We start from the raw sequence: 18,942 nt of genomic DNA, 5'->3' as shown, positions 1-18,942 counted from the left end.
TTGCACAAACCGCTTTCTTTGCTGGAGAGGATGCAGAATAGCAGATTCTGCCTTGAGCAAGCCAGAATTTTAATTTCCCACCCCTCCTTGTCAACTGCAGATGAATCCCAGGGTTGTTCTGTTTTTTTAAATAAGACAAGAAAATCCATTTAGGGCCTAACTGTGACCTTGGCCCTTGGCCACGTTTGTTAGGTCTTTAAAAGCCAAGTTAATTGATTGCCCCCGCCCCACTCAAAGCCTGCACTCCCAAAAGCGATTCCCCCAGAAGGAAGGCAAATCTCTGTCCTTGAGCTCCAACTGAATACGGCCCTTCCTCCTTCTCCTCCTCCTCGCAGGGAGAGGGGTAAGAAGATTTAAAAATTAACCCCTTTCCCTTTCCTTTATATACGGAGGTGGGTTGTCCCCAAACCCTCACATGCAGAGGTTTCTGGCCGGCCAGAGCTCTCAGGACACCACAGAGGCGGAGGAAGCAAACGGTAAGTGAGAAGGAGACCAAGTGTGCAGGATGCGGCCCCTTCCCATGCCCGTATCCCCCATAGGGCACTTCTGTCTCACAGAATCATAGAGTTGCAAGGGACCTCTGGTGGTCATCTATTCCAACCCCCTGCAATGCAGGGATCTCAGCTAGAGCATCCAAGACAGGTGGCCACCAAGCTCTGTGGAAGGAGAGCCCACGACTTCCCGAGGGAGAGCGTTCCACTGCTGAACGGCGCTTAACCCTGGGAAGGTTCTTCCTGGTAGTTCGTCTGAATCTCCTTTCTTCTGACTTGAGTCCATCGGTTTGGGTTCCAGCCTGTGGAGCAGGGAAAAGCAAGCTGGTTCCGTCTGCGAAAAGTCCGCTGGGCAGACAGGGCTCAGGAACCCCCTTGGCAACGGGGAGCAGCAAGGTGGGCTGATATGTCTTCCTAAGATCACAGAGGTCCCTCGGTCCCTCCTCACGTTGGCGCCTCGCCTGAACCAGATCTGGAGTTTCCTCCTTCTTTTTGCAAGGAGTGAGAATGCGCCCCCCCCCCCCAGGACACCACTGGTGTCCTACATTGCAGGGTCAGTCTGAGGGATGGGCAAATCTTCCCATTTTGTACATAGTGGTACCTCGGGTTAAGTACTTAATTCATTCTGGAGGTCCGATCTTAACCTGAAACTGTTCTTAACCTGAAGCACCACTTTAGCTAATGGGGCCTCCTGCTGCCGTCGCGCCGCCGGAGCACGATTTCTGTTCTCATCCTGAAGCAAAGTTCTTAACCTGAAGCACTATTTCTGGGTTAGCGGAGTCTGTAACCTGAGGCGTATGTAACCTGAAGTGTATGTAACCCGACGTACCACTGTACTATCATCTTTATAATCTTAAATTCAGTTTGCCGCATTTAATCACAACTGCGTTTTGTTTTTTTTAAAAAAAGGTATCTCAATAAGAATTCCCTTGTTGCTTTAGTACACATTTTTTTAAAAAAGATATACCTTTTAGCAAGTGATTCCCCCAATTTTGGTATGCTGATTTTGCATGCACACACACGTTTTTGTTCATGCTTTCTTCTCCATTGTACATACATATATTTGTGCAGATTTTGGGGGGGGTGTTGGAGAACAGCACTGCAAAATTCAGAGAAGTGTGAATTTTTTAAGGATAGCTGCGGTTGATTTGTTTGTGCTTCTTTCATGTCTTGCTTTAGGAAGATGTAAGTGACTCACAAAGATTCGCAAGATTCACACTCAGATAAATAATCAACACGATCACCATCACATGTAAACAGCAGCCAAGCCAAACTTCCCCTCCATCCTTCTTGTACCTTAACAGCAGGAATGTTTTTAGGCAGGGGCAAAGCTGCCATGCTTCCCAAGAGGGGTGCGCTGGAGGGTTCCTCGTCACGTCCCAGAGGATCATGGCCTGTTGCTGTTGGACTTTGTGGCTTGGCTGTTGTGGGGATATTGTAAGGCCAGGGTCATGAGGAACAGAATTCCTTGCAAGTTACACTGCGGGCCCCAATCCAGGGTGATGTGTTGCTTGAACACGCAGCGCTTTTTTAATCTTCCTGCCCTAGAGGGGCTTCTGGGAGGAAGTACACAAAGAAAAGCCTTGGAAACTTACACAGTACTGTTCTTTTCACCTCTCTTGCTGATTGTCGGGAATGTGTTGCCCTCTGGATGTTGTGGAACTAAGGCTTGCATCGTCCCTGAGTCCAACAACACTTGCACCTCAGCCACACATCCTTGATCTCTGGCGTTTTCACGGTCCTTCAAACTTGAGTCTAGGCACTGATTTGGTGGCTGAGACACCTCTGCAAACCAGCACGTGGTTCCTTAAAACCCCAACAGCAAACTTCACGTCTCACACTGGCTTTTGCCAAATAACAGCCATCTCCCTTCGTTGGTGAAATCCTGTTCAGTTTCACCAACGGTTCAGGCGAAACGGTTTCCCATAAACTACTGAACTCTGAAGTTTTACTGCAGTTTGGGCTGAAACTTGGTAGCTCTTTCCTTACACTGGTGAAAAACTCTCTCTCACACACAGCGGGGTGGGGGGAATTCCACTGTGACATCATTTGTCCACTTCCATTTGTCCTTTTAGCTACCTCTAAGGCAATTACAAAAGGACGCGAGTGGCGCTGTGGGTTAAACCACAGAGCCTAGGACTTGCTGATCAGAAGGTTGGCGGTTCAAATGCCTGTGACAGGGTGAGCTCCAGTTGCTCGGTTCCAGCTCCTGCCCACCTAGCAGTTCAAAAGCACGTCAAAGTGCAAGGAGATAAATAGGTACCGCTCCGGCGGGAAGGTTTCCATGCACTGCTTTGGTTTTGCCAGAAGTGGCTTAGTCACACTGGCAACATGACCCAGAAAAGCTGTCTGTGGACAAACACCGGCTCCCTCGGCCTGTAAAGTGAGATGAGCGCCGCAACCCCAGAGTCGGCCACGACTGGACTTAACTGTCAGGGGTCCTTTACCTTTTAGCTTTTTTTAGGGACCAGAAGGGCCATTTAGTCCAACCCGCTGCACTGTAGGAATCACAGCTCAAGAATCCCTGGCAGATAGATGGATATCCAACCTCTGTTTAAAAACATTCAATGGAGGGGAATCCACCACCTTCTGAGGGAATCCATTCCACTGTTGAGCAACAATTACCAGCATAACGTTCTTCCTAATGTTGTGCAGCAGCCTTCCTTCGTTGAGGAACCACTCTATCCCTTTGATCGTCCTAGTTCATTTTGTGAGGAAGACATTTGCTACCAAACTAATAAATGGAATGCGTTTTAGTGCTTATCCTTGTCCTAATGCTTTTTTTGCCCCTTGACAGGTCGGTAAGATGCACTGTGGCTGCATCCCTGAGGGGGTCCCTTCTCTCCCCAGCTCCTACTGGATCTCAGGTGAGGGTTGGGTGGGATGAGGAAGGGGCTCACGCAGTGCGGCATCCCGGAGGGGGTGTCTCAGCTCTGGGGTGGAGCAAGAGGGGGAGAGGCTGCCAGCCCCAAGTCTGTCCAAGAGCTTTCCTCGTTGTTTTTCCCTCTGCTTTGCGTCCAGGTCTGGCTTTCCCGGACTGGGCCTACAAGACGGAGTCCAGCCCGGGCTCCCGCCAGATCCAGCTCTGGCACTTCATCCTGGAGCTGCTGCAGAAGGAGGAGTTCCGGCACGTCATCGCCTGGCAGCAGGGGGAGTACGGGGAGTTTGTCATCAAGGACCCCGACGAGGTGGCGCGGCTGTGGGGCCGGAGGAAGTGCAAGCCCCAGATGAACTACGACAAGCTCAGCCGGGCCCTCAGGTGAGGGGAGCAGCCAACACAGGTCTTTGCAATGCATCCTGTTCTCATGTAAAGGTAAAGGGACCCCTGACCATTAGGTCCAGTTGTGCCTGACTCTGGGCTTGTGGCGCTCATCTCGCTTTACTGGCCGAGGGAGCCGGTGTACAGTTTCCGGGTCATGTGGCCAGCAGGACTAAGCCTCTTCTGGCGAACCAGAGCAGTGCATGGAAACGCCGTTTACCTTCCTGCTCCGGCACCTGCTCCGGTACCTATTTATCTACTTGCACCTAGATATGCTTTCTTTTTTTTTTTATAAAATTTTTATTGATTTTACAACATTTTTAGGAAAAACAAACAAACACTAAAAATGACAAACATACACGTATAATTTCAAACATATTTTCATAAACCTCTTTTCTTGGACTTCCCCATACCCCCCCTCTCTGCATCCCAATGTCCATAATTCAACTAGCAACTCCCAATTGTTACTTTCCAATCTCTATCATCTTAGTCCTCTTTTATAGTCTAGCCTTGTATCCCTGTACCCTTTTGCTTCTGGAAACCACAACATTTTAGCATTCATTAAGTTTATAATAGTCCTTAAGATAGCTTTTAAATTTTTTCCACTCTTCTTCCACCGTCTCTTTTCGTTGGTCACGGATTCTGCCTGTCATCTCGGCCAGTGTCATATAGTCCATCACTTTCATCTGCCATTCTTCCACAGTGGGTAAGTCTTGTGTCTTCCAATACTTTGCGATGAGTATTCTTGCTGCTGTTGTGGCATACATAAAAAAAATTCTATCTTTCTTTGTCACCAATTGGCCGACAATGCCCAAGAGAAAGGCCTCTGGTTTTTTAGGAAAGGTACATTTAAGTACCTTTTTCATTTCATTGTAGATCATTTCCCAGAAGGCCTTAATCTTCGGGCATGTCCACCAAAGGTGATAAAAGGTACCTTCAGTCTCTTTACACTTCCAACATTTATTATCGGGCAAATGATAGATTTTTGCCAGCTTGACTGGGGTCATGTACCACCTGTATACCATTTTCATAATGTTTTCCTTTAAGGCATTACATGCCGTAAATTTAATACCGGTGTTCCATAACCATTCCCAGTCAGCTGACATAATGTTATGTCCAACATCCTGAGCCCACTTAATCATCGCCGATTTAACTGTTTCATCCTGTGTGTTCCATTTCAACAGCAAGTTGTACATTCTAGATAAATTCTTAGTATTGGGTTCTAACAGTTCGGTTTCTAATTTTGATTTTTCCACCTGGAAACCGATTTTCCTGTCCTGTTTAAAAAATTCCATTATTTGACGATATTGGAACCAATTTTCTACTTTATGCTTCAATTTCTCCTGACTTTGTAGTTTGAACTTATCTCCATCTTGTTCTAAAATTTCCCAATACTTCGGCCATCCGACCTCCATATTGAGTTTCTTCACTGCTTTGGCCTCCACTGGTGACACCCATCTAGGGGTTTTATTTTCCAATAGATCTTTATATCTTATCCAAACATTAATCAATGCTTTTCTGACAATGTGATTTTTAAAGGCACTGTTGACTTTATCATACCAAAGATATGCATGCCAACCAAAAGCATTATTGAAACCTTCCAGATCCAAGATGTCCGTGTTCTCGAGGAGCATCCATTCTTTCAGCCAGCAAAAAGCTGCTGCCTCATAGTACAATTTTAAGTCCGGCAGGGCAAAACCCCCTCTTTGTTTAGCATCTGTCAATATCTTAAATTTAATTCGGGGCTTTTTGCCCTGCCAGACAAATTTCGAAATGTCTTTGTGCCACCTCTTAAAACATTCCATCTTGTCAAGAATCTGCAAGGTCTGAAACAAAAATAACATTCTAGGCAATACATTCATTTTAATTACTGCAATTCGGCCTAACATTGACAATTTCAAATTTGACCATATTTCTAGATCTTTTTTAATTTCTGACCAACATTTTTCATAGTTGTCCTTATACAAATTCACATTCTTAGATGTTAAGTAAACCCCTAGATATTTCACCTTCTTTACCACAGTCAAACCTGTTTCCTCTTGAAATTTCTCCTTTTCCATATCTGTTAAGTTTTTCCCTAAAACTTTAGTTTTTTGCTTGTTCAACTTAAATCCAGCTACCTGGCCAAACTGTTGTATTATTTCTAAAACCTTTTTCGTACTAGTGTTTGGCTCTTGCAAAGTCAATACTAGGTCATCTGCAAACGCTCTTAACTTATAATGTTTAGCTCCGACCTGCACACCTTTGACCTGCTGGTCATTTCTTATCATATTCAGCAACACCTCCAGAACTGAAATAAAAAGTAATGGGGAAATCGGGCACCCCTGTCGTGTTCCTTTTTCTATCTTAAGTTCCTCAGTCACAACATTGTTTACAATCAGTTTAGCTTTTTGTTCAGAATATATTGCAGCCATACCATTCTCAAAACCCTGGCCTACCCCCATCCCATGAAGATTCTTCCTCATAAAACTCCAAGAAATATTGTCAAAGGCTTTCTCCGCGTCCACAAAAATCAATACTGCTTTAGTGTTTATATTCACCTCTAGCTTTTCCAGAATGTCTATTACATTCCTTACATTGTCTGCCAGGTGTCTTTTAGGGAGAAAACCTGCTTGGTCCTTATGAATCTTCTCCATCAAGACTCTTTTAAATCTTTTTGCCAAAATGTCTGCAAAAATTTTGTAATCCACATTAAGGAGTGATATTGGGCGGTAGTTCTTGAGTTGGGTCTTTTCAGTCTCTGACTTTGGTATGAGTGAAATATATGCCTCTTTCCACGATTCAGGTGCCCTTTTTCCCTCAAGGATCTCATTACAAACTTCTCTTAGTGGTTGAGTCAGCCATTCCTTCAGCGATTTGTAGTATCTGGAAGTCAGTCCATCTGGTCCCGGAGATTTGCCCAGTTGCATATTCTGAATGGCAGCCTCTATCTCTTGTTCTGAGATTCTCTGGTTCAAGTCCATCTTACTTTGATGAGAGATGTTTTGTAATCCATATTTTCCAAGGAATTTGTCTATATCTTCTTCATTTTGCGGGCCTTGAGTGTAGAGTTTTTTGAAATAACTTAAAAAGCAATTTCTAATTTCATTAGGTTTAGATATATTCTTTCCATCCACCTCTAGGCTTGTAACTGTATTTAGTTTCTGCCTTTTCTTCAGTTGCCATGCCAAAAGTTTGCCACATTTATTTGCTGATTCAAAAGTCTTTTGCTTCATTTGCTTTATCTTCCATTCAATCTCTTGGTTCATCAATTCCATATATTGTGTTTGATATAACTTGATCTCTCTTAAAATGTCCTGAGATTTTGGCTTTGTTCTTAATTTTCTCTCTCCTTCCTTTATCATTTCCAAAATCTTCTCTTTTTTCTCATTTTGTTTTTTCCTCTTTATTGAATTTTGTTGAATCAAAAATCCTCTCATAACCGCTTTACTTGCGTCCCAGATCACTCTTTTCTCCACGTCGGTCCTCAAATTTATTTCAAAATAGTCTTTTAGGGTCTTTTGGGCCTTCGTGAGAATCTCCTTATCTCGAAAGAGGGTGTCATTCATTCTCCATCTAAATTGACCAGTTATTGTGAGTTTCATCTCCATCTTCACGGCGTTATGGTCGGAGCAAGTTTTTGGGCAGATTTCCACTTTCTTGATCTTTGGGGCCATTCCACTAGTAACCCAGATTTGATCGATTCTGGTCCAGGTCATCATTGCTTGGGAGAAGAAAGTTCCCTCTCTCTCCAGAGGGTTCCTTGTTCTCCATATGTCTATCAAGTCCATATTTTCTGTCATTTCGAAAAAAGTCTTAGGGAGTCTTCCTTCCTTGCTAACTGTTAGTCTTTGTGCCTTGTCCATGTTGGTGGAGACCACGCCATTCATGTCTCCCATGATTATCATATTGTAATCCAGATAGTCAGTGAGGGTTTCATGGAGTCTCTTAAAGAAGTCAGATTTGCCTTCATTTGGTGCATAAATTCCAACCACTAGAAGTTTTTCTCCTTGTATTTGTATCTCCACTGCCAGATATCTCCCTTGTTCGTCCTTGAATATCATTTTTGGAGCCCATTTCTCCTTCACATATATTACAACTCCTCTCTTCTTAACTTTGTCTGATGAAATAAATTCTTGTCCTAGCCTTTTATTTATAAGTAATCTCCTGTGGGCTCTGGTTATGTGAGTTTCTTGTAGGCATATCAAGTCCAGTTGTTCTCTATTCAATATATGAAATACTTGTCTTCTCTTCAAAGGCCCATTGAGCCCATTACAATTCCAACTAAGGAATTGCAGAGCCATCTTGCTATTTTTCTGAGGCTCCTCCAACAGCTCCAAGTTGTTGCTCTTCTTCTGATGGTGGTGGTTTTTGTCCGATCGAGAGATTCAGGATATCCAGTGCTCTCCTCTGTTCTGCAAGTACATCCACAGTCCCCTTCTGTAGGTCCTCCTGGTATCTTGCCAAAAATTTATCTTTATCTTGAATTGTCTTTATTTTCACCTTCTTTGCCTTGTAGTCAAATGACAGTCCTTGTGGGAATTCCCACCTGAAGCGGATAGAATTTTTCTTTAGCAAAAGAGCTAAGTCCTTGTAGAAGTTTCTTAAGTCCAGAATGTATTTTGGGATGTCTTTGAAGATCTGTACAGCTGAATTTCCGATTTGCAAGGCCTTTTCAAAGTGTAATCCTAGTATTTTGTCTCTTTCCTCCTTGGATCTGAGTGTGATCAAACAGTCTCTCGGGGTCTTTCTGTCTTGCTTTTTACCCAATCTAAAGGCAGTCGTAATTTTGAATTCGTCTTCCTCAAGGTCCCAGCAATCCGCAAACTCCCGTGTCAAATATTCCACAAGGTTGTCTCTTTCATTCTCCGGAATCAGTCTTAATTTTAAGTTTCTCTCTTTCCTCTGTAACTCCCACAAGGCCAAAGTTGCATCATGCTCATAGACCTTCTTGGCAATCGGCTCTAATTTCTCCTGTGTCTCTCCCGCAGTGGCTTTGGCATCTTCCGCAATTTGGCGCGTGGTGGCGTTTTCCTCCACCAATTTATTTATAGATTCTGTATTCTGGTTTAATCTTGCTGAAATTTCTGTTAATTTTAGTGTATTCTCTGAAGTCTGTTTTGTCAAAGACTCCAGAGTTTGGTTTATCTTGAGCAGGGCGTCTGTCACAGCTTCCATAGAAACGGCTGTTCCTTTGTCTTGTCCTGTTGTTCCTGCTGATCCGGCTGTTGCGCCTGAGATTGAGCCTCTTTTCTTTACCTGTTGCTGCTGCAGCTGTTGTTGTTGTTGTTGCTTGGTCTTGGCTCTTGTAACTATCTCTTCTTGTGAGCCACTCATGTCAAGGTCAATTCCCACGGGATTTATTCTCCCTTGGAAAATTCCACTGTCTTAGGCCGTGCCGGACTTCACTTTATCCTCTAGAGGGAGCAAATCAAAATGGCCATAGAACAAAATTTCCAAATACGAAAACAAAGGAGACTGTCCAAGATGTAAAAAAGGAGATTAACACAGTCAAAGTCAATGTTACTAAGAACTTGTAACTTCAAATTGCCACAGTTGCCCAATTTGTGCTGTTTCTTCTTGTATTATACAGTAACCAGGCACTGTGGAAACTTTATATCAAAGTATCACTTCACAGGGAAAAGTCAGTTCAGTGTGCTAAGAAGGCAGACCGTTTCATGCTTTCAGATGGGTGAGACAGCAGAGGTTTTTTACTTCCAATAGATCATGCAGTTATTGATCAAATTCACCTCCCCTCTGCCCTGCTAGCTAGAGGGGAGATCAAAGGTCTAAATGTCCGGTTTAGCTGATCAAAGAGCAGGTTTAAACGGATGCAGGTTTAGAGCTCCGTTGCTTTCGCTTTCATGCAGTCGGGGGGAGGCAGACTTCCTTTGTTTAAATCTCCCCCGTTTTTAGCCCAATTTTTAAAATTTAAAGGGTCCCGATTATTTTTCAGCTCTTACTCACGGGAATTCAGTCCAAATTTTCTTTTCAGGAAGGAATCGGCGCTCTCCGCTTATGGCGACGCGGCTTCACTTCGCAGGCTGGGTAGCGACTCTCAGCACCGCGCTCTCTCCCGATGTCGATCCGTAGCCTTTAAAAAGGCTCTTTCACGGTACCGGGGGGCGCAAAGGTGCCCACCGAGTCTCCTTGTTCTCAGGCTTCAGCGCCTGGGATTTTAGGGGTCCCCCGCTTGCCGTAGCGGGTAAGACCCGAACTTGCGAAGCAGTCCTTCTCCGGAGCTCGGAGCTAGGACCGCCATTAAGCGCTGGCACCGACCGGAAGTCCGCACCTAGATATGCTTTCGAACTGCTAGGTTGGCAGGAGCAGGGACTGAGTAATGGGAGCTCACCCCGTCACGGGGATTCGAACCGCCAACCTTCTGATCAGTAAGTCCTAGGCTCTGTGGCTTAACCTACAGTGCCACCTGCATCCCCTGCTCTCATTAGGGCACTTTATTTACACCGCGTCCGACAACCATGTTCTTAGGGTGGGTTAGAGCAGGAGGAGCTGTTTCTTCTGTGAGCCTCTTGGGTGTTGCCATCTTGGATTTGATGGGAATGGATATAGAATAATGGAACGGGGGTGTTGGGGGGGACCTCAAAGGCCATCTAGTCCAGCCCCCTGCAATGCGGGAACCACAGCCAAAGAAGGCTGAGGCCACTCAACCTCTGTTTAAAAACTTGCCAGTAGCTTCCAAGGGAGCCCGTTCCATTGTGGGACGACTGTGGGAAAGTTCTTCCTGATGTTTCTTGCCATTTGAATCGCCTTTCTTGGGCTCCTCCCCTCTGGAGCAGCAGGAACAAGCTTGGTCCATCTTCCCCCTGTCACGTGTTTTAAGATGGCTATCATGTCACCTGTCAGTCTTCTCTTCTCCAGGCTGAACAGACCCAGCTGCCGCAACCATTCTTCATATTTTAGTTGTAAGTTGATTTGGATGGCAAACAAGTGATTATTGATGATGATGATGATGATGATGATGATGATGCTTGATTTCCAGCAAAGTGCATGGTGGCTGTTGCCCGTTGATGACAACAAATCTCAGGTGGCAGTGGCCATTGGCTCACCTCAGGTTACTCACTCACCTATACTGGCTGGTTAGGAAGCGTTGGGTGGGCTTTTTTGAAGCATGTGAGTTTCCAGGACAATTTGCCCATCTTTTTCTTTAGAATCATAGAGTTGGAAGAGACCACCAGGGCCATCGAGTCCAACCCCCTGCCAAGCAGGAAACACCATCAGAGCACTCCTGACATATGGTTGTCAAGCCTCTGCTTAAAGACCTCCAAAGAAGGAGACTCCACCACACTCCTTGGCAGCAAATTCCACTGTCGAACAGCTCTTACTGTCAGGAAGTTCTTCCTAATGTTTAGGTGGAACATTTGTCTGCTTTGTTCCTGGGCGATTATCTAACCCTCTTCTGAGGTCTCCCATTGCGGCTTCCGGTTGGCCACTGTGAGAAGAAGGTTCTGATCCAGCAGCCGAGCTCATCTTACTTTCTTACGTCGGTTCTCCTTTCTCCTCCTTCTTCGCAGGTATTATTACAACAAGCACATCCTCCACAAGACGAAAGGCAAGAGGTTCACCTACAGGTTCAACTTCAGCAAGCTGATCTTCATCAACTACCCGCTGTGGGGCGTCCAGCCTCCTCCTCGGCCGGTGTGGATGGGGGCGGCCAGGATGTACCGGCCTCGTGGTGGTGGGAGTCTCAGTGCGCAGACAGAGGTGGGCTCTGGCAGCTGTGTGGAATACCGCCTCCTCTGGCAGTGGCCCCTCCACACGGAGAGTCTTATTTTCCATGGAAATGCATTCCATGTTAAATAATACTAATACTAATAATAATAATTGAAGTTACAGATAGGTAGCCGTGTTGGTCTGCCATAGTCAAAATAAAAAAATTCCTTCCAGTAGCACCTTAAAGACCAACTAAGTTAGTTCTTGGTATGAGCTTTCGTGTGCATGCACTGTGTATCTGAAGAAGTGTGCATGCACACGAAAGCTCATACCAAGAACTAACTTAGTTGGTCTTCAAGGTGCTACTGGAAGGAATTTTTTTAATAATAATTGAAGTGAGGGACAGGAGGCAGGAGTTGATAATGCAGGTGAGTTGCGCACAGGTAAGCTGCAAGCAAGCTGCCGGCCAGCTCCGTGGAGGCTCCTTTTATTGACACAAATATGCAAACCCAGGCAGATACATTTTGGGCTGTGACCTTTACACATCTTCCAGTCCCGAGATCGTGGGGTAGTACAAAGTAATTTTGGCACCTGTTTCCACCGCGTCATTTTCCCCTTGCATAGTGTATGACGAAGGAGACAAATGGTCTCAGAGACAAAGGTTACAGACAGGACACCGCTGACTACTGAGACCGCAAAAGTTTAGACAGAGGGCATGATGTTCAGACAGCTGTGGCTTTGTCTGTGAGGGGGAGTGTGCCCCACACCCCAAGGTCACACGTGCAGGCAGGCTGAGGCTGCCTGCGGGTGGGGAGTGCGCCCCGGACCCAGCGATCATCCCTACAAATAATAATAAGAAGAAGAAGAAAAATTATTTATACCCCGCCCTTCCCAGCCAAGACCGGGCTCAGGGCGGCTAACACCAGGTATAAAAACAATTGATTAAATTACAACTTAAAAAGAAGATTAAAATACAACATTAAAATGCAGCCTCATTTCAGTAGAAACTCAAATCAAAAACTTTTTGGGGATGAAAACGTCAAGTCTTCACCAAGGCCAACTATCCAGACTGGTCCTACGTGGGCTAGAAAAAAAAGCCGGGGAAGTCCCCAAGTAGGAGTTCCATCACAGGAGGAGAAAGGAAAAAGGAAAGAGGGGAAGGAGATCAAGTTGATTCCAAGGCAAAGGCCAGGCGGAACAACTCTGTCTTGCAGGCCCTGCGGAAAGAAATCAGATCCTGCAGGGCCCTGGTCTCAGGAGACAGAGCGTTCCATCAAGTTGGGGCCAGTGCTGAAAAGGCCCTGGCTCTGGTTGAGGCTCATCTGACTTCCTTAGGGCCCGGGACCTCTAGAGTGTTGCTCTTTATGGACCTTAAACCCCGAGGGCCCCTCCATTGTAGGTGCAAAGTAAGGATGCCTGGAGGGGCCTTGAAAGCCACAGTATTCCTCTCTACACAAACTGCACAGTAGGACCCCTCAGCACCCTCAGGAGGCCCTTCAGCAGACGTTTGTCATGTAGGTACATGAGAAGAGAGCGGGGCCTTCTCTGTGGTGGTGCCCCGGCTGCCTACTCCCCCCTCCACTTACACTCACACCTAGTGCTGCACCTAGGCAACACCTACTGCGTCCTTTTCCGCGACAGGCGCAAACCTTTCTATTTGCCCCATCAATTTCAGATGATGATGGTGGTATTTTAATTCATATTATTTCTTTATTTATTGCATTTAGATCCCACCTTTCCTACATGAGGAGCTCAAGGTGGTGTGTGTGGTTCCCCTTCCGCCCATTTAATCCCCACGACAACCTTGCGAGGCAGGTTAGGCTGAGAGGCAGTGACTGGCCCATGTCAACTAGTGGGCTACAACGCCAAGAAGGGATTTGAACCTTGCTGACACGCTAACCACCACACTGGCTCAATTTAAAGATTATTTATTTATTTATTTATTTATTTATTTATTTATTTATTTTAAAATCCCTCCAATATTGTATTCTTGGACAGCGTTGTGATGTGTTGTTGTTGTTGTTTTAATTTTAAATTTCTTTCTACACCACCCTGAAATGCATTTTTTGAATAAGAGGCGGTCTGTATCCATTTTAAAATAAAAAATACTTGGAGATCCCTTTAAACACTGTCCTGCGGCCCTTCCCTCTTTCCTTTCCAGCTCTTACAGAATATGATGTTTGGCCGAAGGACCTGCCCTGACCACCTGGCCTTCCACAGGTGCGCCCATGACCTGACACTTGACCCAGAGGACCCCAGGGAGAAGATGGGAGCAATGGCTGCCAGCCCTTGTAAGTGTGCAATGTGTTACAAAGGCAGGGGCCCCTTTGATACATGGACCCTGAGATTGAGGGAAGTCAAGAAGGTGGTGTGATGAGAGAACAGGGCCTTCTCTGTAGTGGCCCACTCACATACACACGCCATTTACAGAATGCTCTCCCTAGTGAGGCCCGCCTGGTGCCAGCCTTGTCATTGTTTTTAGTGCCAGGCAAGGACTTGCTTTGTTTTGTTTTCCAGCTCATCCTAAAGTCTAAAGTCACCACTTTAAATAACAAAAGAATCTGTTTTTTAGTTTATTGTTACTTTAACTTTTTGAAAACCTTAAATTGTTGATAGTTTTTCTTATTGATAATTTTATTGTTTTATATTGTTTTTGTAAACTGCTTTGAGGTTGGTTGGGGTTTTTTTTTAGCAATCAAGCATTGTTTATTTTTTAAAAAAGGGAAAAGAAAGTCCAGTTTTTAAAAAAGTATTTATTTAGGACGACAGGGGCATTAATTACTCAATTGAGTAATTCATCTCTATCCCGCCCTTCCTCCAAACGAGCCCAAGGCAGTAAACAAATCATGACTGAAACAATGCAATTCTACAGGCAGATAAAAACAACCTTCTGAAAAGATTGCAGAATTGGTCATGGATATATATATATATATCCAACAAAAGTAGTGTAAAAAAACCCCCAATTTTTAATCTGAAAGCATTTGTAAATGGCTGTGATAACGTAACATTTCAGCCAGATCAGCTGCTGTGAATCAGAGTGAATTATATTTTTGGAGGCTTAACAGCCGGCTTGGATTGGCAAATTGTTAGCTGGCGGGTCAGTTGTTCCAAGGTGACCTCATGTGGCTCTTTCAGTAGGTCAGCGAGGAAAGGACCACAAACAAATGAGACCTGTGAGTGACCAGTCGGTGGCCCTGGACTGGACTTGTGGTCTTCATGCGCCCCCTAGCGGTGGGTTCTGGGTCCAACCTCTCCTGGCTCAGTTTATGCTTGATCTTTCAGCCTCATTTCCATGGGCAGGAGAGCCTACCAGTTGAAATTATAGGAAGTCCAGCATGGAAGGATCGCGGAGAAATTTTAACTTCCCTCTTTGCCACTGACATGCTAAGTCGCCTTCCCTTTCACCTCCAAACTTCAGTTTCCTGCTGTGGTCAAAGGTAAAGGGACCCCTGACTATTAGGTCCAGTCGTGGTCGACTCTGGGGTTGCAGCACTCATCTCGCTTTATTGGCCGAGGGATCCAGGGTACAGCTTCCGGGTCATGAGGCCAGCATGACTAAGCCGCTTCTGGCGAACTAGAGCAGCCGTTTACCTTCCCGCCGGAGTGGTACCTATTTATCTGCTTGCACTTTGACGTGCTTTCGAACTGCTAGGTTGGCAGGAGCAGGGACTGAGCAACGGGAGCTCACCCTGTTATGGGGATTGGAACCGCCGACCTTCTGATCCGCAAGTCCTAGGCTCTGTGGTTTAACCCACAGCGCCACCCGCATCCCTGCTGTGGTCAAAACATCTCTTTAAAACAAACAAACAAGCAACAACAACAATTTCTCACATTTTGGTCCCACCTCCTTTCCACCATGGAAATTGAGTGATGCTGGCATCTTTTTTCACTCTTTCAAAATCATGGGGAGGAGGGGGGGGGCGGGCTGTGTACAAGAATTACAGCAAAACACAAGTTTTTTTTAAAAAATAACAATAAAGCCACAGTAATTCTGCAGGTTTCAGGCAAGGGACATTCTCAGCCTTACCTGGAGATGTTGGGGATGGAGCCTAGAACCTTCTGCATGTAAATCCAATGCTCTGCTGTTGAGAGACAGTGGTTCCCCTTAAAATAAAGTAAGATTCTAGTCCTCATGGTTCTGAATAAAGTGCTGATTTAAATGTGCACGCAAAGCTCAGCCACTGAGCTGCGGCCCCTAGACACAAATGCATGTGCTTGTATTAATCAAACAGTATTACCTCCCACCAGATTAACTGGGGGAACTAGTCTTTAGTTGATAGATCAGTTAAAGTTTGCAGCCCTTAGAATAATGTTACAAATAGACAAGTCGTTTAAAAAAGCCTGGAGATGCCTTTTCACTTAAGACGAGAGCTGGATCAGGCCAGTGCCTCATCTAGTCCAACACCTTGTTCTCACCATGGGCAGCCTTTGGAAGCCTGCAAGCTGGACGTGAGCAGCATCCTGCCCACCTGTGACCCGTATTCAGCAACTCGTATTCACAGGCAGGACACCTCTGACAGTAGAGGTGGAACAAAGCCATTGTGGCTAGTAGCCGATGACAGCCTGGCCCTTCATGATGGATCTAATCCTCCGTAGTTGACACTTTGGGTCTCTTCCAATTCTACAATTCTTCTAAAGCCAGCCAAGTCACTTGCCATTTTTTTGCTTTTAACTGTTCTGGGGTCTGTGCCTTTCTCGTTTTCTTTTTCTTTCCTTCTTTCCTTCCTTCCGTGGGAGCCAGTGTGGTGTAGTGGTTCAGAGCGGTAGTCTTGTAATCTGGTGAACCGGGTTCGCGTCTCCGCTCCTCCACCTGCAGCTGCTGGGTGACCTTGGGCCAGTCACACTTCTTTGAAGTCTCTCAGCCCCACTCACCTCACAGAGGGTTTGTTGCGGGGGAGGAAGGGAAAGGAGAATGTTAGCCGCTCTGAAACTCCCTAGGGTAAGTGATTGTTAGGATATACAGTGGTACCTCGGGTTACAGACACTTCAGGTTACAGACGCTTCAGGTTACAGACTCCGCTAACCCAGAAATAGTACCTTGGGTTAAGAAATCGTGCTCTGGTGGCGCGGCGGCAGCAGGAGGCCCCCTTAGCTAAAGTGGTGCTTCAGGTTAAGAACGGTTTCAGGTTAAGAATGGACCTCTGGAACGAATTAAGTACTTAACCCGAGGTACCACTGTAGTTCTATTACTCCTTAAAAGGGTCAGGCATGACTGTTGTGTATCACATGCCTGTTTACATGTGCAGCACATCCAGCACAGTCTGCTGGGAACTTCCGTCGTATGTTGCTTTTGCTATACTGCTGTTTTGCCGGAGACGAAGGGATGCAGACATGTTTTCCTTCGTTCCTGAACTATGCTGAATGAATGCTGTAAATATGCTTGCACTTTTCTCTGTCTGACTCATCTGCTGTGTGATGATTTACACACTCTACTGACAGAGCGTGCACGGGTTTCTAAACGTATCTGAGGCTCTTGTCGCTGTTTGATGCTGTTCTAAGGAAGACTGGCTGCCGGCCGGTGGCTGGAGCCGGATGGAGGCCTGCCTGATGCCCCCGTCTTCCCGGCAGTATCCCAACTGTGATAAAGCAGGACATCAAATCCAAACTCTTCTTCTTCCTTCCTTCCTTTCTTCCTCTCCAGGTCTTGGGTCCATCTCACCTTCTTGCATCTTCAACTCCTGCTGCTGCTTCCGAGCCCAAGAGAAATGCCAACCTCTGGCCGCGTTCCCCACACCCCTCCCTCACCCAGGCTTTGCCCCCCACCCTGGCCGGCAGCTCTGTCCAGGGCTACCCCAGCAGTACCCGCTCTCCAATCCGCCTTGCTTTGCTGCTGCCAGTAGTCACTTTTTCAACCGGGGAGGTCAACCTGCCGTGCCCTCGGAAGAGAGAGCGCTGTTCCCAAGCCAGCTGGCCACCCCCAAAGCACAACACCTCCTGATGGCCATGGACTCTCCCGCGAGGAAGTCGGGAGGAGGAGCTTTTCCTGGGCTGGAGTTCCAGCCTGACTCTCCCCTGTCATCTTGGGAGGAAGAAGAGGCACAGCAGGAGGTTTGTCATGGCGCTCGTCTCCTTGGCGAGGCCTGCCTTGGGGTCAAGGCTGAGCTGGCACTGGTGGAGGCCAGGTCCTGCGGCAAACTGTTTGTGGGTCCCTGTGTGGCAGGGAAAGCTCTGCAACGCTCCTCGCAACTCAGCAACCTCCAGCCAGCAGCTGTCCCAAACACTGTTGGCCCTGGTTTTAGGCCAGTGGCTGGTGGGAAACCTGAGTGGGCGATGCCCTCTCCTCAAGTTTGAGCAAAGGTCTTCCTTTCTCTTTCTTTCTTTGTGGAAGAACTTCCACCTTCCTGCCAACACAGCTGAACTGCTGCTTCTCCGCTCCAAATCAGTCATAGCTTCAGGTCTTGTTTCCTTGCAAAGTCAGCAGCGCAGAATTTCCTGATCCCCAAACCAAAGAGAAGCCGCTTGCCTGGGCAGACTTGTGTGATGGAATGGCCACGTGGTGCAAAACAGGGCTCTGTGTCGCTGGGATGCAGTTCTGCCCAGCGAACCAAAGTCTGAAAGCTCCCAGAAATAAGCCAAGGATGTTTGCATATAGACCAGCCAAAGTTCACTCCTCCTTGCTAAAAGCTGCCTGTATCTATGCGTGCATGTTTAATAAAGAATGTTACATTGTGGGTGAACATATCAGACGACACAGTGATTCTTCAAACTGCTCTTGTTTATTCAGAGGCCAGAACAGAACTGAGCTGAAGGGCTCAGTCAGCCTGCTTATATAGAGCTCCAGTACAACGTTACTGTAGCAACTTTCTAAAACTATCCAATCACTGAACGTCACTTTCGATCCTTCATTTGCATAACTATCTACAGTATCCCCCTGCTGGCCCAGGGTGAGAACTTCAGTACATAACAAAGAATACCTGCGAACACTCCTGATCCGGTTGACGGCCTGATTCTGGGGTCATGAGATGGCCTTTCATTCCTGATTTGATTGGCCCCAGCCTGACACCTTTTCTGGGTGCTAGATTGCCAACAGAATAGGAGCACCTGCCATGTGTAGGATGGTGATTCCTGCATCGCAGGGGGTTGGACTAGATCAGGCGTCCCCAACCTGCGGCCCTCCAGATGTTTTGGGACTACAATTCCCATCATCCCTGACCACTGGTCCTGTTAGCTAGGGATCATGGGAGTTGTAGGCCAAAACATCTGGAGGGCCACAGGTTGGGGGTGCCTGGCCTAGATGACCTTGGAGGTACATTCCAACTCTACAGTTCTGATTCTGTGATTGTTTATCCACAAGCCAGAATGTTGCCAAGTTACCCTAATATGACAAGATCCTGGGGGGGGGGGGGGCTGAGGGATACCTCCCTCCTAGAATCAAAGAATTGCAGAGTTGGAAGCTTTTAATGTGTGACATTTTTGTTAAGTTGTGGGTGAACATATCAGACGACACAGCGATTCTTCAAACAGCTCTTGTTTATTCACAGGCCAGAACAGAACTGAGCTGAAGGGTTCAGCCAGCCTGCTTATATAGAGCTCCACTAGAAC

The 18,942-nt window shown here is 46.4% G+C and overlaps 1 protein-coding gene across 1 annotated transcript; it reads left to right on the top strand.

Annotated features, from left to right (window-relative positions):
* Positions 1-415: 415 nt before the first annotated feature.
* On the top strand, positions 416-18,022 carry LOC310693869 (uncharacterized protein; the record flags this gene model as incomplete). Its single annotated transcript, XM_083476251.1, has 5 exons — positions 416-476; positions 3,342-3,750; positions 11,262-11,451; positions 13,562-13,691; positions 17,042-18,022. 5 exons carry the CDS (start codon positions 416-418, stop codon positions 17,689-17,691), a joined length of 1,440 nt encoding a protein of 479 aa, XP_083332377.1. The 3' UTR covers positions 17,692-18,022.
* Between the last annotated feature and the right edge of the window lie 920 nt (positions 18,023-18,942).

This window comes from Podarcis liolepis, assembly GCF_965112155.1.
Source record: "Podarcis liolepis genome assembly, chromosome: 15".
Classification (NCBI taxonomy): Eukaryota; Metazoa; Chordata; class Lepidosauria; order Squamata; family Lacertidae; genus Podarcis; species Podarcis liolepis.
Note: the sequence above shows the minus strand (reverse complement) of the source record. Positions and strands in the feature narration are given on the sequence as shown.